The sequence below is a fragment of the Scophthalmus maximus genome, chromosome 22 (genome assembly GCF_022379125.1).
Source record: "Scophthalmus maximus strain ysfricsl-2021 chromosome 22, ASM2237912v1, whole genome shotgun sequence".
NCBI classification, from domain to species: Eukaryota; Metazoa; Chordata; class Actinopteri; order Pleuronectiformes; family Scophthalmidae; genus Scophthalmus; species Scophthalmus maximus.
The window spans coordinates 10,506,205-10,534,072 of NC_061536.1; the positions used below are offsets into that span (position 1 = coordinate 10,506,205).

At 47.8% G+C, this 27,868-nt stretch overlaps 1 protein-coding gene across 2 annotated transcripts in view; it reads left to right on the forward strand.

Annotated features, from left to right (window-relative positions):
• The first annotated feature begins 510 nt into the window (after positions 1–510).
• LOC118292038 (ephrin type-A receptor 7) overlaps positions 511–27,868 on the forward strand; it is a 125,175-nt gene continuing 97,817 nt past the window's right edge. For both annotated transcript variants that reach the window (XM_047330071.1, XM_035620685.2), the window contains exon 1: positions 511–752. In XM_047330071.1, coding sequence (XP_047186027.1) covers positions 674–752 — 79 coding nt within the window. In that variant the 5' untranslated portion in view covers positions 511–673. The remainder of the gene's footprint in view (positions 753–27,868) is intronic.

Sequence of the window (27,868 nt, forward strand, 5' to 3'; positions counted from 1 at the left end):
GTTTTTGGGGATTTTGATTTTTGGATCTTCTGCTACTTCGGCTTGAATTGTTATCCGAAGAGCTCTTATCATTTAGCATGCCGATCAAATACTTCTGGGTCACCTACAGATTTAGGAAACTTCCTAAGCAAATTTGGCATTTCGACCTCAGCCTGCGGTGAACAAAGGGATATAATCCTCAACAATCTGTCTTTGAAGTCAATGATACCACATCTGTCTCCCCTCATGCTGTAACCGGACAGTTTGTTAGAAAAAAGGAAAAAGGTTTTGGGGGGGGGGCAGTGTGCTGCAGGGTCGGCGCCGTTAACGACAAGGTGGTAAAAACACCTGGGGCTCATCCTTGGCTCGCAGCTCCACGATAGGTCGGACGCTGGCGCGCGCGCGCCCCCCGCGACGCCGCGTCCCCACTCCATTGCGCTCGCCCGCTGTCAATCTCCCCGACAGATCCCTCCCCCGAGATATGAAATAGGCCGTGTGGCTGGCTGGCGTCCGCACTAGTTGCCCAGCAGACCGGCATCCGCTCCATCCAAACCCACCACTCACACTCGCACACACACTCACACTCACACACACACACACCCGGAGCGCGTCTCTGCTGCCGTGCGGTGCGGTGCGTTGCGCGCAAGCTGGAGAGAGATGACAGAGGGAGCCCCGCGGAACTGCCCAGACAAACATGGATCTCCGTAAAACGCTGATTTCGCTGCTGTGGATATTATTGCTGAGCCGAGTGGAGGACTGTGGCGCCGAGGAAGGTACGTGGCTCGGCTTGTTCCCCCGGAGCTGCTCGCCGCAGCGGCCGGCGCTGCTGCTCGACGGACACGTGTCCGCGGCGGAGAGGGTCCTTTGGAAGTGCGCACTGCGCGTCCTGTGATGGGAAGCAGGTGCGACGAGGGGACATTCCTTTTAGTGGACTTGGGAAAGAGACACGTTAGGCCATTATCTGTACATTGTAAATGTGATAATGGAGAGACGCGTTTATGGGGAAAAAAAAAAGCTGTGCCATATGACAGATTTTACGCATTTGCGCTCTGAGCGTTTTCCCGAATGAACCGAACCGCAGAACACGAAACACGTTGTTTTCTTTCCACACGAGATCGTCCCAGCGTTTTGGCCACTGCGATCAGATTAAAGTTGACAAGCGAGACACTCAAGTGGAGCCAGAAACCTCGCACCGCTCACTCCATCGTTACAGATCGTGAACTTAATGGCTGACAATTTTTGATCTTGTTCCGAAGATTTAAGACGGAGCTGCATCTCTAACACAAGAGCCACTGTCTCTGCTTTCAAAAACCAGTGTCTGACGTTTTCAGAAAAAAAATCTGTTCCTTTCACGACTCTTCCCTCAATGGGACAGAAATGTAGTCTCATTTCGTTGTGCAACTGGTTTCTTTCTCCTTTCTCAGTCGTCTCTTTTAGCAGCCAGACACTGATGCTGTGGCACCGAACACAGGACGCATTTACAGGCTGATGCTTTAGTTCTTAGTCCGCAACTCTTCTCCGTTTGCAGCACTGTAATTATAAGGCAATTTCCCCCCCCAGTGTAGCACAGAAATTGTGGCGGTTTCCCCCCTCTTCGTCTTTCCATCAGCACTAAACCAGGAATCAACAATGCAATGCAAAGGAACAATGTGTGATTCAGGGAGTGTTTTATTAAGATTTAATGCTGCTGTGGGAATGGAGGGATTTGGATTGCTGGATTGAAGTGTGTGTGGGGAGTGAAGGAGCATTCACCAGCAGCCTGGCTCCATGCCACGGCTAAATACTCCATGCACTTGCAAGTTATTGTAAACCCATGAAACTTGGGAGTTTAAATTAACACAGTGCTGATTGAATGTGTGTGTGTGTGTGTGTGTGTGTGTGTGTGTGTGTGTGTGTGTGTGTGACAGAGACAGAGAGAGAGAGAGAGAGAGACAGACGCGTTGGCTCAGGTGAAGCCAGGGAAAGTGATCTTAATCAGTTCTGAGATTATGAAGTGGAAAAAGAACATAATGGCTTCAGACCCCACGGGCTCTTTATAAAGAGGGGCTTCATAATCAAGGCATAGCTCAGCAGGTTTTGGACACACACACACACACACACACACACACACACACACACACACACACACACACACACACACACACTCACTCACTCATCAATCGCACACACGTATACCAAGCAAGGTGTGTGTGTGTGTGTGTGTGTGTGTGTGTGTGTGTGTGTGTGTGTGTGTGTGTGTGTGTGTGTGTGTGTGTGTGTGTGTGTGTGTGTGTGTGTGTGTGTGTGTGTGTGTGTGTGTGTGTGTGTGTGTGTGTGTGTGTGTGTGTGCTCCTGAAATGTAGAATTGGCACGTGAATACGACTCGGCCATAAATCATTGACACACAATAAAGCGCTCCAGGCTCACACATGCAACTCAGGGTCAAATGCACACACTCGCTTGACACGCATACATGTTGCATGCAAGCTTTCTCATGGAACACACGCACACATGGTAAAATGATTTCCGTTTCTTCAAGGCCCCTTTTTGTGCATGGACATGCAAATGCACTCACATGCGTAAAGACCCACACACACACACACACACACACTTGCACTTCCTCTTGAGCCTTGGATGCAGCACTCGCGTGCTCATTGCCAGATTGATTGGGTTCCCTGGAAGGCTTGGTATATCTGGATTTGGATGCAAGCTTTTGTTTAATTGATGCTGCGATTAATTGCTGTGAAAGCAATGTGCTCCTGAAGGCTGGCGTTGGCAGCGATTCTTCTCGCCGTTCGTAAGGATTTGGGAGATAGGGAAAACACTGGAGAGATCCCCCCCCCCCTTGCTTTACATTCTCTGCCATTACGTCCATAATAGATGAGGCAATTTAGGAACCTGTCGAGGCTCCGTGTTTCTGTTAGAGTTTTTGTTTAACAGAAGTGTTTAAATGTGTGTTTATTTCGGCTCCGCTCTTTCCTATGTATCTGGGATATTGAGAGGATCCATTAAAGCCTTTATTATATGACAATAGGCATGCGGTACTTTGATCACCATTCATGGAACTCTTCTACTCTGCCCGTGCGCCTATTATAATCCCTTCATTAGCTCTTATTCCCAGTTTTTTTCATATCCCCTTGTGTCGCTGCGATGCGCGTCCACATTATTTTATTGTTATTCCATCCGTCCTTAGTGCTCCACCGTTCTCCCTGCCTCCTGTTTTCTTTTGTTCTTCCCACACTCCTCTCGTATGTCATCCTCCTCTCTTTCCACTTGTCTTCTCCCCCCCTCATGCCTCCTGTATACTGAGCTGACTTAGCAAGCGCTAATACGACCGGGGGGGGGTCACCGTACAGGCAGAGCCGGGCGTCCACCATCCGGCACCGGCACCTCACGCTACAAGCCCCCCCCTCTCCCCTTCAGGCCCCTTTTCTCATTCCCCACGCCTCACCGCTAACACACCTTGGCATCTCATCGGGATCTCATTTACTCTCCTCTCCCTCCCTCCCTCCCTCCCCGCCTCACGCATCCATCCATTCTGCAGCAAGCTGAGAGAGGGCACAAGCCGGGTACAGAACAATGGAGGCAGAGGGAGAGAGAGAGAGAGAGGAGCGGAGTGATGGAGAGAGAGAGAGAGAGAGAGAGAGAGAGAGTCAGAAACTGCAGCGTAACCTGTGAGATCATCCTGTCGGTGCGGCTGCGGCTCTGCTCGTCGTGTCGGAGTGACCGGGTTGTCACTCTGTTCTCGGCAGGTGTGCAGACCTGTTTTCCTGCAGCCTTAGAGCCACGGTCACTTTCTGCGCAAACCTCTCTCGTCATGTGGGATTCAACAAAATGTGCAGCATTGCGATGCTGAGAGTCCGGATGAAGTTGTACTCAAGCATGTCTGGAAAAACTCAGCTGGTCATAATGAAAACCCCTGACTAAGTCTGCAGTCTGCTCCTAATGTCCAAGCGTTTCGTTCGACATTTCTAAACCTGAAGGTTTTACCGCAAAGGGTCCATTAACTGTTTCGTTCACTCGCCAATCTTCCTTCGTGGTTGTAATCCATCGGATTGTAATCCCGAGGGAATTATGTCTCGCGTGGGATGAGTGCTGTTTCCTTCCCTCGCAGGGTGCTGGAAGTGTTCGTATTGGATCTAGTCTCCATCGCGTGTGCGTGTGGCTGTGTTTGTGTGACAGTTTACAGAACTCTCCCATGAACTCCTTTTGTTTGGTTTCTCTTCTTCTTTCCTTTCTTTTCTCTGTATACGTTTACGTGTATAGGAGTCAATGGGTCCCCGCAAATATGTGTAAATTTATTTCAAGCTGAAGATGAAAGATTTTCAAACCGCGGCCGTACCTTCACCTCACTTTGCCCTGCCCGGGGGGAATTTCCCTCCCCGTGTGTGTTTTTCATTGACTTTATATGCAAACGCACCGCTAAAATATGCGTTGCATTAGACTCAACCTTTTTTCTTTCCTCCTGCACAAACCTAATCATATCACACTAACCTAACTAAGCCACCCCAAGGAAAACGCTGGAAAAAACCGTGACATTGAACGTTGATCAATGTAATTCAAATGTAATCGGAAGTTTTGTGGGATCTTCCAGTATCCGCTTCCGTCTGGTGAGCGAGTCGCTGCGATAAAGAAGGATCCTCACATCACGCTTAAAATGAGAAAAAGAACATTTCAAGGCAAGGCAGACGTTGTGTGCATATTTGAAGCTGCTTCACTGCTGCTATCAACATCATTCATTTGAAACCTGCCAGTTACCCGTGGACTCCAACACAAGTCAATTACAGAGTCTGATCATTATTAAACTCCACCCATGTGTTATCTGATTACTCAGTCTTATAATTGGCACTTAAAGGTGATCTGACTAATATTGGGTTTACCAGCGATCGGCAGGCTGGCAGAGGAGGAGCCCCTCCGCCCTCACTGGCATCATTTAGGGCTAATTGTCTGTGATTTATTCAGGCTTATTTCTGCTCCGCTGCCACTGCTGGCCCCCCGATTGCGCCGGCCCTTCCCTGGCTGGCGAGAGCAGCCCTTGGACCCGCGCGCGTTGGATCAGACGACCGTGACCTCCGCGAGTGCGAAAAAGGTCATTCGTGATTTGTGAAGATGGCAGGCGCATCGCCGCATTGCTCCCCCCGCTGAGGCCTCGGGGACATAGTCGTTTTCTGGAGGGACGAGATGAGGGCGGAGATATGGAGGGGTAGAGGCACGAGAAAGGGGAGACTCATCACAGAAAAAAAAAATGATGCATTACAACCAGCGGGAGGGGGGGAGTGGGAGAAGAGGTGTGTCAGGTTCAGGGGTGAGGAAAGAGGGTTCGCTGAGCGAGGAAGAGTAGATGAGGGAGTGACAGAAAGAAAATTGGAAGGGAGTAGAGGCGACTGGGAGGGAGCAAGTGCTGAGGGAATTGTAAGCTGCCACCGCGGCTTTGTTCCATAGCTCTCGCATGTTCCGTGTAATGAAACAGACCACGGGTTCCTATAACAAGTCGGTGCATGAGCTCCGCCAGATCCTTACTTACCTCCCGCCCCACCGGAACACATTGACTGAGGCTGGTGGACTGATGGATTGTGTGTGTGTGTGTGTGTGTGTGTGTGTGTGTTTGTAAGAGAGAGTATTTATTGAATCCCAATGGGGTCACCCGATTTCCTTCGTTCAGGGAAAGGACGCTACAAACGCATCGCGGGCCATTCTGCTGGATCGGCAAGAATAAGCCATCGGAAAAGTGTGTGTGTGCGTGTGTGTGTGTGTGTGTGTGTGGGTGTGGGTGTGTGGAAGGGGCTCTGTGATAGAGGAAGGAACTGCAGACGGACTTTGGAATATCGATTCTGGTTTTACCGATGCATCGTCGCTGAAACACTTCCTTCAGCTGCTGCCTGTGTGTATGTGCATGTGACAGCCAGTGTGTGTGTGTGTGTGTGTGTGTGTTCTTCAGCCACTTGTTCATATTTGTACGGACAATATTATCAACATGGCGACATGCTACAAGCTTCTCGTTCTCTTTTGTTCGTTTTTACCTTTTGTTTGTTTAACTCATTCCCATTATTATTAGTTATTTGACGGTAAAAGTATTCTGCACCCTTTTTTCTTGTGACTTTAATTCTGACACTAAACTTTCAAGGGGTCTTGCAATAAAATGATAAGATGAAAAGCTTTAGATTTTGCAAGAGACAGTTATGTCATTGCAGCAGTGAAACATATCCTGCGCACATGAATATGAGAAGTTATCAGTATGTCTATTCAAATACAACAGTGAGCAAACATAAACACGGTTGCATGTTTGAATGGAGGAGAATAAAATCCGACACTGAAGCATAAGCCAGAGCTACTTTGGCAAATGTGCATGTGCTTCCATGCCAGAGCCGTAGCATGGAAACATCTCAAGGGCTTGTTCTCCAAAGGTTCTTCAAAGGTCATATGCAAAAAGTCCAATAAATCCAACAGGAAAAAACCCCCCAAAATTGCCAGTATCTTAGAGTTGAGACGTGTTTCTGCCTGATTTGTATACACATGATTCATCTTTGCTGCTTTCGTGGGGACACTAATGGATTAGAGGAGTTTTTTTGGCAGGATTTTCTGTCCCGAAGTGTCCGGAGTTGATAGATGTCCCCGGCGCGTCTTTGTGCCGAGCTGTAGCCGTGCTCCGGGCACAGGTCTCATGCTCGAGGCTGCGTTGCGTTGAGAGTAAACACAGACTGCATTAATGCGAGGCATGATGTGGGTCGGCGTGTTGGGAATTGAATTGACAACTCGGCGGCGCTCAGTCAGTCAACCACCCCTCGCATTCCCCGGCATTTCATTTAATTTCCTTGTTCGCCACCGGTGGGGAAAAAAAACTAAATCACAGAGTCATCACTCGTTTAGACTTTGGTATAAAAAAAACCCCAGTTTATTTAGAACAACAGCACTTTGTTTTAGTCATGTGGTCAGACTTACAGAGGCTGCTAGCCAAATGAACCCCGGCAACCTGTTCCCTTGGTCCTGAATCTGCTATGACACATTTCCTGTACTGCCTTGACCTGTTTGTGACTCCAAAGTGAACCCAATTTTGCCTGCTGTCATGACCGTGCACGCTCTGCCGCGCTTTAAGGCTCCTTATAGAAAAATGTTGGGAAAGGAATTGATGAAATGTATATAAGATGAAAAACACAATTGGGGATGAAATTTGACATCAATCAGGCTGATGATGATATATGAGCCTTTCACAGATGTATCGTACCAGTATCGGCGTGTTTGCAGGTATGCGCAGATTTGAAAAGTGTAATTTGACAGAACGAACAATGCAGATGTGCGTCTCTTTATGAAAATGTTTAAATTCTAAAAGTTCTATATATTCGGTTGTATTGTTTCTTTTTTATGTGTATTTATGATAAAGTTAAAGAGTTAAACTGTAAAATATCAAGCCTCTATGACATTTCTTTGTCATAAGCGTTTGATGATGACATCTGTGGAATCATCACATTAAAGAAAAAAAAAAGGATCATTTTTTGTCGGGCTCTACTGAACAAAATGTAAAAGTTTGATGGAACACGGGAAAATTGTAAATACATGGATGCTGCAGCGGAGCTGACAATTTAAAAACACTATGTACCCATTTCAGCGCGTCTACATGAATCCTGGAGCAGTGCTGTTTTATGTGAGCTGACAAGAGAAGGTCCTCATCTTGTTTGACGCGAGGCGGGGGCCATGTGTCCACGTGTCCACGTGTCCACGTACCCAACTGGCAGTGCACTGTGCATATTTTAACAAGACACAAGGATCCACATCTATTCATGCTCGTACGCATGGATTCATGCACATGCTCCCAGTAGTCTTGCCCTCTTACCATCCAACACACACACACACACACGCACGCACGCACGCACGCGCGGCGACCCTCACGCGCTTCCGCAGCTGAACTCCACCGCTCCCTCTGCCATTAGTCTCCCCTCCTCTTCATCTCGGCTCTGCTGTGTCAGTGTCCGCCTCACTGGCTCTGGCTGAGGCTGGCCCGGCCTATGAACTCTTGCCTTGTAATGTGCTTTTCATGTTGGCTTCTCCCTCCGCCGCCGCGTCCGCCGCCGCGTCCGCCCCGGCGACGGCAACGCGATAGGCGAACGTCCGTCGCGCGCTTGTGCGTGAGCCGGCGAGGGAGAGAAAAGCGGCGCTCCTTACATTAAACGTGTTTGCGTGCGTACACCGTTCTGAATGCTACACGATGCTTCTTCGGGCACGTTCCCCACTTCTGTCTTTCATCTCCAGCTGTGCGGGATACATTAGTGTTTGTTAATGAAAGAATAATCATGTTCTATTCAGTCTGTTTAAACATCTTCCACAGCTGTGTTCTGTAATGTTTCCGCTCACAGGTTGTGACGAAAGGCCCTTCGCGCCAACTCAAACACGCTGGCACGAAACACACCGATCATTGAAATATTGATCCGACCTTCTCAAATGGCAGATGTATGACGGAGCTCGGCAATTACAGTAGAACAACTTTAGTACACCGCGTTAAGAAGGTATGTTGAAAGACAATTCCAACCAGGTCGATCCATAAAACAAGGCTACAGTTCCTTAGGTGTACCTGAATGCACCAAATCACAGCAAGTGTCCGTTTGGGACAAAGGGCAACCTGCAGCAGACATTTTAAACCAAATAGGAGAAGGCTGGTCACAGCAGGGGAATGGCCTTCAGAATGGCCACCCACTGAGAGGAGACGGAGATGACCTCCACACGAGTTATTGTAATTAATGAATGAGGGTTGTCGTTTCACGTTGCAGTGCGTTTTAAAAAAAACAAACAGATTTGTAGTAATTGAAAAGCAGTCGCCGCCGTTATTTTACATTAAACCACAATCTGCCTATGGCAATTTGTTTGACAGGGTGAGTAAAATATCCAGTGCAACGCGTGTTGTCCCAAGATGGGACTGCTGAATGAGGTGAACACACACAATCGGACACGCAACAGAATGATTCACACATCGGGTGGACAGGAACGCACTGTCTAACGCCCCGCCCAGCCGGTTTGTCTCGTCCTTGTCTTTGCCTGCTATCCCTCCCCCTGTCTCCGCTCCGCGGTTGGTAATGGCCGTCATGTTGGAAATGTGTCCGGCTGGGCCCCGTAAACCATTACCCCCATGCCCAGGGAACCCCATTAATCTTTCGGAGAGGCGTTTGACCTTTCAAACTCATTAACCACAGCCGGCGCTCAGACGAACGCATACACAAATCGCAGATGCGCGCACAAACAGTGTGGACACACACACACACACACACACACACACACAGACACACAGGTGAGGTCTGAATGCATCGAAGGGTGTCCAACTGCCAATATCGCCTTCACCAACTTGCCATCTCAGCCTCTCTCTCTCTCTTCATCTCCCTTGTGTCTCCTCTCCTGTCCTCCTCATCGCTTCTCCACTGTGTGGGGTTTGGTCAGTGACCTGGAAAATTGCCCAACCTTTTAATGCGCGGCTTCCTCGGTAATGAATAAATACATAAATCGTGCCTCTCTGGCTCAGTCACTTTTATGATACCCCCCCCCCCCCCCCCCCGGCTCTCCCCACCGTACACCTCGTTGCACCCCGTCATCTGCACCCTCTCCACACAGACGCGGAAGAGGAAAGCAGGGTGTCTTTGAAGTGATAGCCCCCTGCAGAGAAGACTATCTGTAATGAAAGGGTGTTAGTGACTGGGCTGAGGGCGAGAGTGTGTGTGTGTGTGTGTGTGTGCGTGCGTGCGTGCGTGTGTGTGCGCGCGTGTGTGAGCACCGCGGATGGCAAAGGATGTAATGGGGTGAGTGGGCGAGGCAGGTTAACACGCCAGCATGGGACTTGCTCTTCTCAGTCTATCAGACGGCGAGGGCGGGAGCTTTGTAGGTGGCAGAGGATGTAATGTGGCGAGTGGCAAGGAAGGTTAACATAGCAGCGTGGGACCTGATCTGCTCAGTTTATCAAAAGTGCACGGGAGGGTGGAAAAGGCTGTAATAGGCTAAGTGGTGGGGTGGGACTGGATGGGAACATAAACCGCTCACTTTACTGCGGGTCCGAATGAGGGAGGGACAAGAGGACGTGAAGCAAAGAGAAGGAATTTGTTGGGTAATCGCCAGCCTTAAATAAAGCAAAAAAAAATCCAATGTGTTAATGTCAAACCACGTCTCTAAGGTGAGACTTGAAAAGCAGAATGATCGGAGAGAGAGAGAGAGGGGGGAATGAGTGTGTGGGATGAGATGGCGAGCGGAGGCAGATATTGGGAATATTTGAATCGTTGAAAAGTAGGCCAAGTATGCAAAATTTAGAGAACCAAGCCCTAGCACGCGGTTCAACTAATAATTGCTTATTGGAACCGCATCGGACGACGTGTCTGGGTTGTTTTCGTCTTGGCTGTACTTGCATCGTGCTGTATGCCGCTTCTGTCGGCTTTGGGTGTTTGTGTGTTTGCTTCTTGTTCTGCGTGTTACCAAGCACATCCATGAACGTGTCTTTGTGTGCGCGGCCGTGATTGCAATCAGAATGTCATCAGTGCAGGGCGGTTGGGTGGAATGTGCCCCCGTTGTTTTCCACAGCTCCCTCTCAGCCATAAACGTTGCCTTCCTGTTTGCAAGTCGATCAGCCCGCCAGCCAATCGGCGAGCCCGCCAGCCAATCACTTAGCCCGTTAACCAGCTGTCTGGACAACCGGCCATTAAGTCAGGTAATCTGGCAACCAAGCAACCACTAAGACGGCAATCCAGGAGGCCGTTTAGCGAGGCAGCCAGCAGTCAATCAACAAGCCATTCAACTGATCTTCATCTTAGCCAGATGCCTATAGCCATTTTGCCTTTTGGTCTGTCAGCCAGCCATCCAACCGAAGAGCTTGGCATTTGGTTAATCAGTCATTTCACAGAGCAGCCAACAAATGTCTGTCAACGAAAGAGTGTAGGCAGCAGAGACGTTTCCTCCGGTGCACCCCTGAACCTGTACCCGACGCACGATCTTACCTAAAGCTCCACATCGGTGTTAATCGAAGCAGAAAAGAAAAAAAGATGTTTCTCCGAGGCAATGCACAGTTCCAGGAGAGCGAGCGCTTGTTTTGTGCCACAGGTGCCAGACCCGCAATGAGACAGGCAGAGGCTTTATTCGCTGAGAAAATATGCAAATCGAGTTGTAGAAATAACGGCCGTCGTCAAAGAACAGCACAAGCCAAAACAAACACACAAAAAAAACTTCACCAACTGTTGCGAGTACAAAGTGTGTGCCTCAGCTGGAAGACTTCTCCACAGTCTGCCGCTCCGGCAGCACGTCTAACCGGGACGTTCTCTGATCTGATTTGACGTTTGAGGGTGGAGAACCCCTCTCCTCTGCACACATGACCCATTGACCACGGCGCCTGGCGGCTCACGCAAAACATTGCTGCTATTCTGCAGAAGAGACGGTCATTGCATTCTAAAGTCTCGGTCAAGTCGGTTTGTTCATTTGACTTTAATTGTGTGTTTAGTTGTTCCCCAACTCCCGACCGAAAGATCTGGGTCTGTTGGCTTATCTGCGCTTGTTTTAATGGGAACTACTGCTCGATTTGTACATGTGCATACATGCTATTTAACCTTGTGGTGGTTAAATCAGCCAGAGAGGATGAAAGGTTTCAACCTTGTCTCTCAGACTGACTCCTTCTCTCTTGGTTTCTCTCTCCCCCCCCCCACCATTGTTTTTCTTTTCTTTTTTTAATATACGACACAGGGGCCGTCACATTAATCTGATTTAAACATGACAAGATAATAAAAATCACCTTCCCTTCTCCCCATCCTGCGCCTGTAATCCAAGAATGCAAGCTCCTATTAATGCTGGTTTTGACGTCATGTTGTGCTGTACCTCAGACGCATATACACACTTTTTTAATGAACACACACACACACACACACACACACACACACACACACACACAGACACACCAGTGGCTCAGGTAAAGGGTAATCCCCCACTAATCAGAAGGTTGGCGGTTCGATCCCCGGCACCTCAAGTCTGTATGTCAAAGGCAACATCCCTACTACTACCGTATCATTTTAAAATTGGTGTTTTAAAACCCCCTCCATACTAACACACCTGAAAACGTATATCACATGACCATTCACGTACACTGGGCATGTGCATATCGGTGTATACAGGAAGCAGATTGTCCACTTTGCAGTTGGTCGCTTAGTTACAGAAGATACTAAGAGGGAGAAAAGACGATAGTGCAAAGTAAGAGCAGAGATTTCTTAGTATTTACAACGTTTTGCCTTCACCGCTAGTCGAGTCATGACTGATAAGAACTAATCAGGATGCTAATGCGGGCGACTGCGTCACTGTTTCCAAACGTCTCCGCTCTTGGCCGCTCATACTCAAATGCATTTCAAACCAAATCGGGCCGAGCAGCGGAAAAAAACCCCCGAGCAGTGTGGACAGCGGGCGGCGATGCGTTTTAAAAGGAAAACGAAGTAATTCGGTCGAAGCAGAAGTGTCCTTGGGGAAGACACTGGACCCCAAATTGCCCGTGATGACCATTAGTGTGTGAGCGAATGAGTGCAGTAGTAGAGAATTGCTAAATAGGAGCACTGTGTGTGTGTGTGTGTGTGTGTGTGTGTGTGTGTGTGTGTGTGTGTGTGTGTGTGTGTGTGTGTGTGTGTGTGTGTGTGTGTGTGTGTGTGTGTGTGTGTGTGTGTGTGTGTGTGTGTGTGTGTGTGTGTGTGTGTGTGTGTGTGTGTGTGTGTGTGTGTGTGTGTGTGTGTGTGTGTGTGTGAGAGAATGGTAGTGCAAAGCACTGAGAGTGGTCGTTAAGACCAGAAAAGCTCTCTATAAACGCAGTCCATTTACCATTACATTGAGAGCACGGATCCGCGTTCTGGGCTCGTGTGGTGTAGATGTGACACGCAATAATAAGATAAATGGTTGTTTGATATCTAATATTGAAAAGCTTTTTCTTTCCCTCCGCAGCCAATAAGCTCTGAAATTATGACATGGTTTTTACAGTATCTCCCCCTGGTCCAGCCTGTAGCTAAACACTAGCGATGGTTATTACAGTTCAGCTGGGAAGGACTGAGTGCCTGATGTGTGTGTGAGTGTTTTAGCAAGAATTGGTTTATGTGCTGTAATTGGTTTGCCCCCACATTTGATACGTTTGCCGTGTGTGGCGTGCGTGTGTGTGTGTTGGGTACACCTCCTACGGATGAATTGATTTTAATGGGGTTGCCGAGGGTCATTATGTGGGTGATAGCGACGTGAGTATTTTCTTCCATTTTTCTCCTGTGCCGTTGCGTTGTGTTTGTGTACCTGCTGTTCAGTCCGCTTTTCGCACGAGAATTTGCATTTGAATTCTCACGAGAAAACTTTGTATGTGGGGTTTTTTTGTTCCGTGAAGTTAATTACTGTCCTTGTTTGCACAATGTAATATCTGTGCAAGTGTGTCACCTCCATGTGAATATACAGTGTGTGTATATATATATATGGTTCTGTGGAGGTTAGTGAGTAATGTATTGATGAAGTCGTCAGATGGTCTGACTGGTATGGAGCCGAGGTGACTGGGAGACTCTTCCCAGTGCAGATGGGAATGGATGCATTTGCGCAAGAAGAAAAAGTGCCTTCCTCCCCCTCACTCTATTTTTCTCTCTCTCGGTTGCTCCTTCCATCCGTCTGTCCCTCCCTGTTTCTCTCGTTCTCTTTCCCGTTCTCTTACTCCATCTAACTCGCTCACACAATTGAACTTGGCAGTGTTTCAGGGATTGAGTGGCTGGAGTTAATGGCGAATTACCTGGCTCTCTGAAGTCGTGTGTGTGTGTGTGTGTGTGTGTGTGTGTGTGTGTGTGTGTGTGTGTGTGTGTGTGTGTGTGTGTGTGTGTGTGTGTGTGTGTGTGTGTGTGTGTGTGTGTGTGTGTGTGTGTGTGTGTGTGTGTGTGTGTGTGTGTGTGTGTGTGTGTGTGTGTGTGTGTGTGTGTGTGTGTGTGTGTGGGGGGGGAGGGGAGGGGAGGTAAAGTAATGGACTTTGCTGGAAGGTCATTTGAAGGAGCCTGGCACTAAATCACTAAATGCCACTAAGGCACTCAATGAAGCCAATTCATTGGCCGAGATTGTGCAGATTTACATGTGAATGTAAATTGCTTACTAGTTTTTGGAATGCAATTGTTTTCCGTGCCGGGGTATTTGTCTCCTCCGCAGACTGTAGCATCCGCGTCCGACTTTCCAAACCGAAGCCAAAAGGGAGCTTTGGTTTGGTTTATGTAGAGCGACTGAAGTCTGCACGCTGGCATTTGCGTGTCCTTGTGTGTGTGTGTGTGGGGGGGGCGCGCTGACGATGACGCAGAGTGGCAGCACCGCTCAGACGTCTGACTCACACCCACACCGCACCAGACTCGAGTTGATTAACAAACTAACCCCCGTCATTTATTCGAGCCAAGGATGATTAAGAGCAACTCCTCTTCCAGCATCAGTCTCCGGAGCGGTCGCGCGGAGAAATGTTCACTCGAAGACGCCAAAACCGGGAGGTGAAGCGCGGACAGAAAATAGAAGTTGGTCGTCCGCCGAGTATTTCCACCCCCAAGGAGTCGGTTAGTCACTCAGCCTGGATTCCGACTTGTGACTGAGCTGCTCCTGATCCAACAGCCTGGTGGAAAACTGACCTGATAAATGAGCATCTCCACAGACTACAAGTCACATTCCGGTTTAGTTTAGTTCTAAATGCGATACTCATGCGCCGACACAAACACCCACGTTTGCTTCACGATTGAGTCATGTCAGTTAGGAGTGTTCCTTCCCCGATTTTCCATCCTCCTATCACGCAACACTTTCTGGAAGAAAACAAACCAGCAGTTTGGGTGAATGGCACCGGACCGTGATTATTCACGATACAAAGCGAAGACACTCGTCTGGATGGACATTCTCCTTCTTAAATGCGGATGGATCTGCAATTTGTTTCATTCCTCCCTAAGCCAGCTTTGGGACGGAAAAGTAGCCAACGGCTCAGAAAATGCCCAACATTTATGAGTGTGTGTGTTTGTGAACTGACACACTCCCCCCCGTTCTCCCTCTCTTTCTCATATTCTGAAAATCCGAAGTATAATTTGTATAAAGCAGCCAATGAAAGCCCTCACACATCCCCACTTGCACGTACATGTGGCATATCTGCAGATGCACACTTGCCACCTCGGTCATTCTTGTTGCCCCCCCCCTTCTCTTCCTACAGACACGTGCACAGACACGTGCACAGCATGAGGGCACAAGGAACGCTTGCTTTTAGCCCCCCCCCCCCGCCGGAGAAGGAGAGCTGATGAAAAATTCAACTCGGCTAGTGAAAGAGTAGCTGAAAGGGAAGGCTGCTTGGTTAAGTTACTCTCTCCTGCTTTCACTGTCAATCTGTGTCTCTCATAGTGACACTCTCCAGTCATCTTCCTTTTTTTGTTTTTACATTTCCATTTTAATTTTCACCATCCATCCCCCGCTCGTTCCTCCTCTCGCATGGGTAAAAACTCCTTCACCGCATCTGCCTGCTAAATGGAAAATGGGCTCGCGATTCTGCCGCGATTCAAACGATGTAACCATTGGTTACCGGGCAGTGCTTTGCAGTCGACATTCGCCCTCCTCTTGGCTCGAACGGCAAACCGTATGCTCAGCGAGACCACGTGACCGCGGCCGTTGAATTTGCTTCTGACCCTGTGACTTGGAAGGGTTTTGAAATCATATGGTGAAGTCATTGCTTAGTAACAGTTTGAGGTTTGGTCGGCTTGTAAATTTGTAAAATGGCTCATAATGTTATTTGAAACTTTTGGATGCAAGGTACAGAAATTAAATTGTCTCTCAGTTTTGTGGGTAGATTATTCCGTCGCAATAAACCACTAATCAGTTGCGTCCTCTTCCAATTTTGAAAATAGTTCAGCTTCCCTCCTCATCGTTCGTGAGGTCGAAACCCGCTGAGCGGCTGTTGAAATTGCCGGCGGACAAGGGCAGAGGGACGAGGGATGCGAGGCTGCCGATCTGGAATGCAGCTCAGAGAGGACAATACTGAACCTAATCTGTTTATACAACGTCACCTCCCGTCTCCCTCCTGTCTCCTCTCATTTCAAACTTGACAAACACATATACACACTCCCGCATGAACACAAACAAACGCACCCCCCCCCCCCCCCCCCCCCCCCCCCCCCCCCCCTTACACTCTATGAAAGAGACAGAGGTCCTTTGCTTATCTCGCAGGTGAAATCAGGGAAAATGGAAGCGTTGCATTTGCATTTTAATTTGCCCTCAATCAGGCATTGTGTTTGGTGTTGCAGTGGAATTGCCTGCTGTTTGCTCCCCGTCCCTGTTCATAGGGGTCCAAGAGAGACGGGCCTTAAATTCAAATCTGCCTGCCGTCGCCCTATGTAGGGACGAGGCTCCTTTCTTTATCTCCTTTTTTCTCTCTCTCTCTCTGTCACTCATTCTCTGAATATTTTCAGCATATTTTTTTTTTATTACTCCCTTCTTCCTCTCCTCACCTCCCCCATTTCTCATTGCCAGGAGAGCGATTCCACAGATTCCATTAGCGACGCCACGTGCCACGCCACTTGGCTCTGAAGGGGGCTCCAGCAGTCATGGTCTCGCGACCCCGCTCTGTCCTCCTCATCCCAACCCTCCGTCATCCTCCCTCTCCATCCACCCCACCCACACCTCCGCCCGCCCTCCAGCCAAAAATCTCATACATGAACATCTGGCTTCCTCTCCATACCCATACGCGGTTAAATGTCTCAGTCAATACATCACCCGTGATTTGTACATGCGAGTACAAAATGCCCGAAGGCCTGCGGTTTGGTAAAATGAGGCGTGCACATACATCTGATCAAATCCCACTGCAAGTCGCTCCAGGTGCCCCGATTGGCTATCTGCGGCGCGTCGATGCAACCCCTCACTCGATAGGCCGACGCCCCTCAGGGACCGGACCTTTCCAGGCCTGAGCTGGGCGTCGTGATTGTTCGATGCAAGGTGTCAAGGAGGGCTCCAGAGGTCGAAACAAATGACCTTTCCCCTTTAACCCTTGGGGAGCAGAGAGTCGACCGCATTGGCATGAAGCTATCGGTGTGGACGAGCAGCGTGTCTGTGGAGGGGGAGGAAGATGAGTACCGTTTATACGGCTGCTGTTGTGCTGTGCCGATCAAAGTACTGAAACCATAACCTATTACAGTTTTACTATCTTAATTATTGTGATCCAAAAGGCATCCGATGAAGACATTTCTGCATTATATCCTGATTTTTACTATAAATATACAAGTTGACGAGCTGATAAGGGGCCAGTAAGAGAATTAAAATATTCCACTCAGTGGTCCAATATAGCATTTGCGAATGGGCCACATGGATGGCGTTTCTTTAATGATTTCCCTGTTTATTATCCAATTATACTGTAGATTACAGCTGTAGGAGAGAAAAAACAACAACAACCCAACAACCTTGTCTTGTTTTAATTTAGAAACAGAGCAATATCTCTGCCTTATTAGTCAGGGGGTAATTATAGAAATGCTGTTTTTTTTTTTTTGAGTCAATACTGGAAGTCTGTGTGTATTAATGGCCGTGATTTAGCGAGACCCCAGTTGTCATGTTGATGAACTATAATTACCCGCGGCCCCATCTGTAGATTTTTTTTTAGCACTCAACACGCCGCTCCTTTTGCTCACGACATGTCTGTCCCGAGGACACGGTAATGGCTTCATTCACCACACACGTGAACATACGTGTGAATGAACACGCGCACCACTAAGCACTCGAGAAGACACACAGCTGTCATCTGAATCACATGTGCACTTGTGGGTCACAGTTTGTTTCTGCCGAGCCAAGGCCGTGTGTGAGTCACTGCCGTCTGCTTGTGAGTCGATGTTCTGTGGCAGTGGTACATTACCTGAATGAAGTAATGGACTTGAATAAGCCGATATGAGTTTTGACTAATTAACCGTGTCGCAAAACTCTTCCCCAACGTACCATGCTTTTAAGTTTTTCAGCCGTCATCGGGGGGGATATGGGAATATGAAATTGTTTCTGGTTTTCTTTTTTAAGAAATCCATCCATAAGCTTATTAGAATCCAACTACAAATTATTTGTTGTTGGTGGCAAAATGAATCGACACGAAAAACTTGCTACAACGTCCCTTCTTGACGTTCAGCCACCAATCAATATACAAAATGGCAATCGTCAAAATGGATATCCTTCTATCCTTCTTTTGGAAAAATTTCCGTTTGAAGAAAGAAGCACGTTGGGCTGGAGAAAAGTTTTTAATTGCAATATGCAGAACGACTTACTGGTCGGCACTTACTGAGTATAAGTTTTTTGTTTTTCAAGATTGTTTTTTGTGCATTTTTGCCTTGATTTAAGAGCCTGAGAGGAGAAAGTATGAAATGCAATAATCGACGTGATAACTAGCTCAACTCACACACCGTTTATGTCATGCAAGAAAGACATCCTTGTTTCCCGTTGTGTTCTCTCACTATCTCGTCCATTCAGTGAAACCAGCGACTGCCTCAGGCATTAGCACCCAGGGAAGTGTAGTAGCAGCAGCCCTGTGGTTAACAGTTAGAGGAAAACAAGCAATTAGCACCGATAATTAAATCCTCCAGTCAGCCAGCCAGTCAGCGCCGCAGAACCAGTCCTGCCTTCCCCGCGCATTTGCACACACAGTAGCACGGGTCCGTGCGAAAATGAGGAATTAGCAGATTAATTCTGTTCTATTATCTAGCCAGTGATAAGCTCATAAACAATTGGCTGTGGCGAAATGAAATGGGACACTGGCTGGTGGCCGGATGAGGAAGAGGAGGACGGTGAGGAAGACGTTGGTCGGGGCGCTTAACAGCCAGTTGGTACAAATGAGAGGACGTGGCCTTTTCACAGGACGGGATTTGTGCGACCAAACCGTTTGCGACTTGCAACGGACCGTCGGTGTTCTGCGTTCTGTCCCGTTGGGTTCTTGTTCACCCATGAGGGGAGTCATCAGTGAGGGAAGTGCTCTTTGTCTCTCATTAGAGCAGCTCTTTGATTCCATTAATTACCGACCCACTGCTGCTGTGGTTTGGCACAATCTGGCGTTCTGAACCGCTCGCAGCTTATTGCCGCTGCTTCACTCTGCATTATTTATTTATTGGCTTGACTTGCTAATTAATAATCACAATTTCCCAAGGAGGCCTCCTTAGTGGGTGTGTGCGTGCTTGTGTTTGTGCGAGTGCATGCACAGTTTTAGGCTTATCGAGAATGGATCACTTGCTGGGCTGAGCCTCCATGGACTCCGACAGCTCCCTTCTCAGCTCGATGTAGCTCCCTGAGATTTTCTTTTTGTGTCTTTGTGTCTGAGGGAGCGCAGCAGGTCTCTGGCGGAGCAGCCGGCTCAATTCTGCTGATGAGCTCCCATCTGATATGAATCTAATATCACCAGCTGCACAACCAGATCATTAAAGGGTTGTCTGGAGTGCGCTCGATGGCACTCTTCAACTACAGAAACCTAGGAAACCTCCTCACAGGTTAAAAACCACCAGAACAATGCACTCCTCGCTTACACCTAAATGCTTTTAAGGGTAAAGTCAACTTCTGACTTTTCTTTTGTGCTTCTGGTCTCGTAAGTGACACAGTCTTTTGATTACACGATCGTAGGTAAAAGAAGCTGACGTGAGGGTCGAAGGAAATGAGTAGGAAACGGTGATCTTCCATCCGTCCATCCCAACCTCATCCCCGTATGAACCTTGTGTCTTTCCAACCATGTCACAATCAGCCCTAGTGTTCGTCGCACAGTCGATGGCTCTCACACTGAACATGAACTCATGAGAACCTGTGATAATCGTGGTCTTCTAATCCTTGAAGATTCCCCTGGCTGTCGCCCCCTTATCTTGTGAAGACTTTGTCAGTTGAACCTAAGGATTTCTTTGCACATTCGCCGAAATGACTGACCCCGCCGTTGTTCTTCTCTCCTGAATCCGTAGCTTTGTTTCTGTCCATGTCATCCGTCATCGGTCCATTTGATCTAATCCCTGTTCTTTTTTCCATCTCCATTACCCCTTCATTCCTCTCCCATTGTTTGTCTGTGCCCTTTATACTGGACTTGTGTCAGGGTGGACAGGTGGTCTGTTTTCCTGGCCTATTGACTGCCATGACCAAGCCATCTTTTCTCCTCCCCTCGCTCCCCTCCGTCCCTGCCGTGCAGAACTAGTTACGCAGCCTAGTGACTGATTGGCTGTTGGAAGTATTGATTCCCAAGGTCGCACGATTGACGATTGACGAATGGTCCCACAATATGCACCTCCTCCCCCCTTGCATCATTCTCCCGCCACTCTTTACCTTACTTGTGTTTTCCTACGTTTCTCCAATCTGTCCGCCTTGCTTAGTCTATCACTCACGTTCTTTCATCTCCCGTCGCCCCCTTTCTCCCTCCCCTTTCCCATTTATCTGTCCGTCCATCCATCCACCCTTCTTTTCCCTTTATCTCTTCTGTGTCCGTCGCCGCTATCGTTCATCAATGCGCCAGAGATCGATGCCGGGGATAATGGGTGCCGGACCTGCAGGGAGCCTGTAAAGGTTGTGCTGGTCGGCAGACGTGGTGCCGACATGACTGGGATGATAGGAAGAGAGAGTGAAGATGAATCGGTGACGAGTGAAGTGGGGTGGCGATATCGCTGCAGGTAAAGAGGAGGAAGAGAGGGGTGACGGGACAAGAGGGGGACAGAATCAAAGAGGAAGCAGTAGTGTGAGGAGTGCGTGCCTCGGGGCAGCCGAGAGACACATGGGGTGGCTTTTGGGGAAAGGACGAGATGACGGAGATGAGAAATGAACGATGTTGAAGATCCCTGAAGCTGGTAGAGAGCTGTTGTCGCTGAATCCCATGACGATGATTAATATACCACATAGTCCAGAGCTACAAATGCTCCACATAAAGCTAATGGCCTCCATGACGCAATGACAAGTGCACCCACAACAGAGCTGGTTCATACATCAATATATTGCTGCTATTGTAAAAGGATAATCTAGCTCAGAGGATTAGTTCACCCAAATCGCAAAATACATCATTCTCCGATTTTTTTTTCCTGCTGAAAGGACATATATGTATTTACATTTTTTTGGTGTTGCTCTAAACCCAAATGAAATCAAAGGTGATTTAAATTGTCTTTTTGGTGCTGATATATTACATACAGAAAAAGTCAAAAGTGACTGAATAAGCCCCGGAATACAATGTGGGCATTTGAACAAATCATTGAGGCCTCATTGAAGTCAAAAAAGTAATTGTCCAGGAGTCGTTTTTTTAAAATCATTATAACAGAATCACACATGTTCCTGCATTATTTCTGGAGGTTTTTTCAGAAACATGGCACCACATTCTAAAAATAGGCTGAAGCATAAATTTAAGTGGGCTTAAATGTACGATTGTCATCTCATTCCTAAATGTGAAATAATCCTCTCTTTTCCCACATACTCACCCGATGGCTAATGCGTACGTATTAACCCAGTTTAACTGCCTGCCTTTTCAAAACATTATACTGCTGTCATGGCCGTACAAGAGAGGTTATTTGGAATGAGTTGATGTGCCACCATTAGAGGATGGAAGGCAGCCCGGCACCATGCCATATAGAGCCCAATGTCTTTTACAGTACCTTACTGCCCATAGAGGCAGGGGGGGGGGGGGGGGTTGGGGCGAGACACGATCTGAGTTTTACCGCAAGGTAACGATGCTCTGTGTGTGCTCTGTATCTATACATGCAAATATGTCCCTATAGTTTTGCCCCTTGGGGAAACTGTCAATCACAGCGCTTAGTGCCGCGGGGTTGTGGATGATGTGAGTCAAGTAACAACCGCTACATGAGTGACGGTCACATGGGGTCGGACATATTGAGAGGCACCGTGTTGTATCGGACATTTTTTTAAATATCTCCATCATTATTGTACTTTTTGATGGAAGCAAACACACTCTACCATAATTGCCGGCTTTTTGCACATGTCCTTTGAGGGTAAAAAAGAAAATAAGAAGCAAATCCCAGGCCAGAGAAAAATGTGCAGGAACATGTAAATGTACCATAAAGCAGCCGGGCCAGCGTAACCCTCATTTGTCAGTCAATGTTCTTGTCTATATTTAATGAGGAGCATTTCTGCAAATGTTCTGTAAGGCAAGACAAGCATTTTTTTAAATCATTGTTAAAGACGTTCACCGTTAGTTTTCAAGTTGTTATCCTATACAGTTACTGTTAGTTAGTCAGCGTTTAAAACTTTAAACTGTATATTATTTTCAAAAGCCTTGGCTGCACTTTAACAGCAATATAAAGGAGGTCATTTTTCACACATGACTGTCAAACTAGATCCTAAAAGAACTAGCTTTAAAGAGTGTCTCTGCTCAACAGAGGAACTCTTTATATACTGTATATACATATAATAGACCTTTAGCACACTTAGTGATTCGTGAGTCTTACCTGACACACCACTCCCGCTGCGCCACTGCTCGAATTCTTTATGGGTAAATTGCCGGTTCGCCCGAGATTATACAACGCGCGTTTTCATGCATTCGTCTCTGTATAAATCTGTTTTTGAGGCCTAATTGTCTGTGAAACAATGCCGTTGACGTGTCGGCTTTCCAGTGACTTGATGGTGTTTTTTTGTTTACCTCGGCACAGCAGGGGCTTCGCTTCGCAGTGCATTGTGGGAAGACGGGAGAGAGGAGCTGGATATTACGGCTCTGGAAGTGTGTGTGTGTGTGTGTGTGTGTGTGTGTGTGTGTGTGTGTGTGTGTGTGTGTGTGTGTATGTGTGTGTGTGTGTGTGTGTGTGTGTGTGTGTGTGTGTGTGTGTGTGTGTGTGTGAGTGTGAGTGTGAGAGTGTGTGTGAGTGTGAGAGAGTGTGTGAGTGTGATGGTGCTTTAGTTCTGTGGACGTCGAACCCTGGGGAGACTGTAGTATGTATATATATATACGAGAAAAACAGCCTGGGAGGAAAACAATAAAAACATAAGCTGTGTTTGAGATTGGTATGAATTGGGCTGTATGCATCAAACGACCCGGGCGGGCGCGGAGCGTTTCTGCCTCTTTATTGTTGTACGTGTTGACCCACAGTCAGTCCTGTGTACGTCAGCGCCGGAGCGGGGCACTTCTCATTCCTTCAGCTGTCGGGGAATAAAAGAAAGAGGGGATGGAGTTATGGAGCTCGCGAAGCAAGCGAGGGGGAGAGTGAAAGGGAGGAGAGGTGAACGTGGAAGAAGACGACCTAATTTAATCTAAAGTGGTTCTCAAATTGAACCAGGGGGAAAACAAAGTCAGCACAAAACCTTGGAGCTCCTCTGTACTTATGTAACGGGGAGGGTGCACGGGGCGGGGGGGGGGGGGGAGTCGGGCAGAGAGAATGAAACGGCTGAATGCAGGTGAGTAGAAAAAAAAAAAGGGGGGGACGTAGATATGTGGACTACAAGCGAGGGTGTTGTCGAGGATGAGCATAACCAGACAAGGGGCCAAACTCAAAACTTCTACTCCTCTTTGTCACGCTGCCTGGCTGCGGAGGCGACTGAGGAGAGACTGAGGGGAGAAGATGGGGGGGGGGTAGTGGCACTGTGCCAAGATGCAGACGTACATTATTCAGCAGCCCCTCTGAAAGGCTTCCAGGCGAGGCGTTGCCAGAATTAAAACCAGGACTCGGGATGTGGATGTGGGGGGGGGGGATCTGAACGCACAAACGAACGCAGGCCGCGCAACAAAACTGTGCGTGCATACGTCCAAAACATGCTGGCGCTGAAAGTTTTGTGCCCGCCCATGCATGACTTGCGCTGATACAGGTGCACTTGCATTTACGAACGCACATGCCCGGGTTGTGTGGGAAGAACGCGAGTGCGTCCGGGTGCCAACAGGAGTGTCCCACATGCTGCTTTTTTCTTTCTGCACTTTGTTTCCGTGACATTTGAAAGGGTCTTCTGCCCGAGTGCGTCACTGCAACAAGGGACTATGGTTATGTGTGTTCACGTGGGAGACGTCTGTGTTGGGGTAGTCTTCAGTGACTGTTTCGGAAGCTCCGGGATTCGGAGGTGAACAAACCCGATATGTTTCGATTTTCAACTTGACGTAGACTGTGATAAGCAAAAGCAATTTCCCCAATACGTCAAGGTGTTTGTCCTGCTCTATTCTCACTTGGGCTTAATCTAACATTTTCCCTAAAGTTTTACCAGGGAACCCATTACGTTCGGAAGCAACATTCGCGGACGTGTGCGTTCTCACACACGGCCCCCATAGGAAAGAATTCAGGAAAATTCCAGCGCACGTCTGAAAGCAGCGGAAACATTGTGTGTTCATACTACATATACAAATGCAGCCATCCACACGTCTGCACACCCAGCGGCCCCCTCGAGTTACTTCTGTATGAATAACTTAGAATTCAACTTGTTTCCGTCCTCAAGTGTGCGCGTGTGTGCATGTGTGTGTGTGTGTGTGAGAATCTGTGAGATACGGTGAACGCACTCTTCCTACATCATGCCATGAACTCTGTGAGCCCTCACGTTACGTAAGCACATTAGAAGCCGCCTCATTGGCCACTACACATACTGTATAGGTCCACTCACTGTTGATTGGCTCGACATTACAGAATTGCCATATGGGCAATGCGAATCATTTGTTACACAGTAGCAGCCATTTAGTTAGATACAAAGTCAAAATGTACACTAATGAAGAAAGTAGTTCAATACAAAGATTTCACCACCTGCAGCCCTGATTAAGGAGGTGCAATATTAAAAACAAACGAGGTCTGATAAAATAAAATAAAAAGGATACATGACAGTTGGTGTCAGATTTGACTTGTTTGCTTGTAGGGGTTTCACTTAACATTCACAGTCCAGCTTGTTGGGCCGCGGCAAAGAGTTTCAAATCAACCGAAGGAGACACGTGCTGAGCAAATCACCCAGTAAACCCGACTGCTGCAGGTGAGTCGTCTCGTGCCACGCAGGGCGAACAGATTATTGCCGTCACGTGTGACGCCTTTTTAAATGCCACTGATGCAAGAGATTCGAATGAGCTGCTGGTTCCACAGAGCTGAGTAATCCCAGTATGACGGAGGGGATTGTTCTCTCTCTCTCTCTCTCGTGCCTTTTCCGACTCGTTTCTCTCCGCGTCTTTTCCCTCTGTATCCGCCAGAGTCTCTTCAACCGACATGTTTGCCCGGCTGCTTTCTGTCATGCAATATTCCAGCGTTTAAAATATAAAATAAAATATATATATATATATATATATATATATATATATATATATATATATATATATATATATATATATATATATATATATATATATATCTAGCTCTTTGCGCTGTGACTGCTCCTGAAGTGGTTTCCGCATTTGTCCCCTCACTTTCCACCCTTCCATCCCTTAAATAGTTCTCCGTGCCACGGTCCACTCGTTCCCTTTAAAACAACTAAAAAAAGAAAACCAAGGTACGAGTGGCTCGCCTGAACCCGAGGCCGCGGTCGCGGACGAGAGAAAAACTACTTTGGAATTTTTTTACGTGTCCGAAATGTAACCCGACGTACTCATTGAGAAATGTGCTCTGGAGGCAAATCTGACAATTAATACACGGTTCCCCCCCCCCAGCGTCTCGAGCGGAGCTGCCAAGGTCGCCAAAGGTCGCCAAAGGTCGCATTAACTTTGCGTGGCAGAAAGTTCCACTTTTTCCTCCCGCGGCTGCCGGTGAAGCGCCGCTCGCGTGGGCCGGCGCCTCGCAAGCGATCCTGTGGCGAGGAGAAGAACGTGGCGGCGCTCTCGCCGCCCTCACTATACCAATGCAGACAAGCCAATTACAACCTCTCACAAGGCCGTCCAAATGAAACGTAAGCCCCTCCTTGTCTCCGTCAGCGCTCTTCTCCTTTTTTCTCCCATTCTCCTCGCTCTTCCGTGCGACCGTCTGGGGAGGAGAGTGGATGGAAGGTCTGTGGCTCGGGGACACGTTGTGATACAAATGCCTTGCAGGTGTGTATTTGTGCAGCAGCAGCATGTGTAACCCTAACAGCGTCTCCTTCTCTTCCTCAGCTCCCTGACTCGACGTGTCGTTCTCGTTTTTTTTTTTCCCTCCCTCTTTTACAGTCAGTCCTCACTCTGTGCCTGCATTTGACATTTTCCTCCCATTTCTTTTTCTGAAGCACGCGCTCTCTCGCTGGCTCCCTGACTCCCTCAATGACGCTTTTCTTTCATTCCCTCAAGCGCACACACACACACACACACACACACACACTCGCTCTATCCCCCCCCCGGGAGGCGATTTGTCTTAACAGGTGGTCATTCAGATTCAAGACTGGCACCGCACAAAGAGGTAGAAGAAGCAGGGGCCACGGGGAGCGGGAGAAACCGAGAGTCACGCCAAGAGGAGACGAGGAAAATGAAGCGGGAAAGATTTGAGCAGTGATGTAGAGAGAGAAGTGACGTGCCGCGGTTGAGCCGCGATGAGTGTCTACATCGAGGTCCTTCTGCAGTCCTGACGGCGAGTCATGTGTCATGTGCAGTACAGATTTACACCTTCACACGCTGTACTGCCATTGTCTGTTGCTGGGAAATCAAACTGGTTTCTCTCCATCATGGATGATTTTTGGCGTTCGAGCGTGGACTTCAGGGTTTTATCTCACGGTAAAAGCTCTGAGTGGATTGGTACAGACGGACCTATTGTCAGCCCACAGGATATAACGCATCGCGCACAAAACTGCAAAAGAACAATAACAGTTTTGCTCCCTTCATTGGAGCCTTTTTGAATAATCCAAAATCAAGATTAACTTAACTTAACATTTCTGTTCACCTCCATCAACGAACAATTGATTTAGAAATAACAAAAAATGACAGTCCGTAAGGAAGATAATCGTTAGATGCAGTTGTAGTTTATACTGTATTACAACGTTGTACTCTGGCTTGTTTTAGCACATTGTAAAGATACGAGAGAGGCCTGCTCTGCACCATTGTAGGATTTAACCGTTCAGCCCTCTTGTCATGCACCGTATAGTTAATTGCACGAGTGGACAGCCGGTCTCTTTACAGTACGTCACATTACCAAAGTTGAAAGTTTAATGACTCTGTTAAAAACAGAGTCGTGTTTAAAGTTAATGCTCTCTGGTGTTAGAACCGCTGTGTGTGTGTGTGTGTGTGTGTGTGTGTGTGTGTGTGTGTGTGTGTGTGTGTGTGTGTGTGTGTGTGTGTGTGTGTGTGTGTGTGTGTGTGTGTGTGTGTGTGTGTGTGTGTGTGTGTGTGTGTGTGTGTGTGTGTGTGTGTGTGTGTGTGTGTGTGTGCGTGTGCCCATTAGTACACAGCATTTGTCTTTTATGTGCCTGCTTGTGTTTTTATGTGACTCTTCATATCCCCGTCCATTTATCCTTCTTTTTATCTGTCCTGCAGCGGTGTTACTGCATTGCTTCTTTTGAACCGTATATTATCTTCCCCATCCCACGTCTTTGAGCAGCTGTAACAAACGGGAAGATCATTCTTCATACAGGTCCCACGTTCCCACCCTGATGCAGGATCGTTGAGCAAGTCTGTGAAACGCAACCGACCCCAGGGGTGCTTATGTTTTAGTTTAGGGAGAAAGTGAAAACCCAGTTTACCTCCCCAGGGATTCACCAAACTCCCTCCTGAACACTCTCTGTGGTACACGCGTGTGTTTACCTGTATATTTTTCATTTGCTGGTTCTTCTACCCACGTTTCCCTCCTTCGTGCATCTCTCTGGGCGATAGACTTATTTTTCTGGCATAGCCATATTTTCCGTAAATCAAAGCGAACGCTTTCTTAGGTCTTCTGGGGAAAGTCCAAGTGTCTCGTTTCTTGTTATTAAGACAAGTTCTACTCGAGTCTCGACTCTGTCAAAGCAAATTGCAAGTGGGTGAGATGGGACCGAGTCGAGAATCAACTGTCAAGACAAAACCAAGTCCTCATTTTTAAAAAGCTTTCAAAAAAAAAAGTCATGACTCAAGTCTGCTAAAATAAGTCGCAAAACTTTCAAA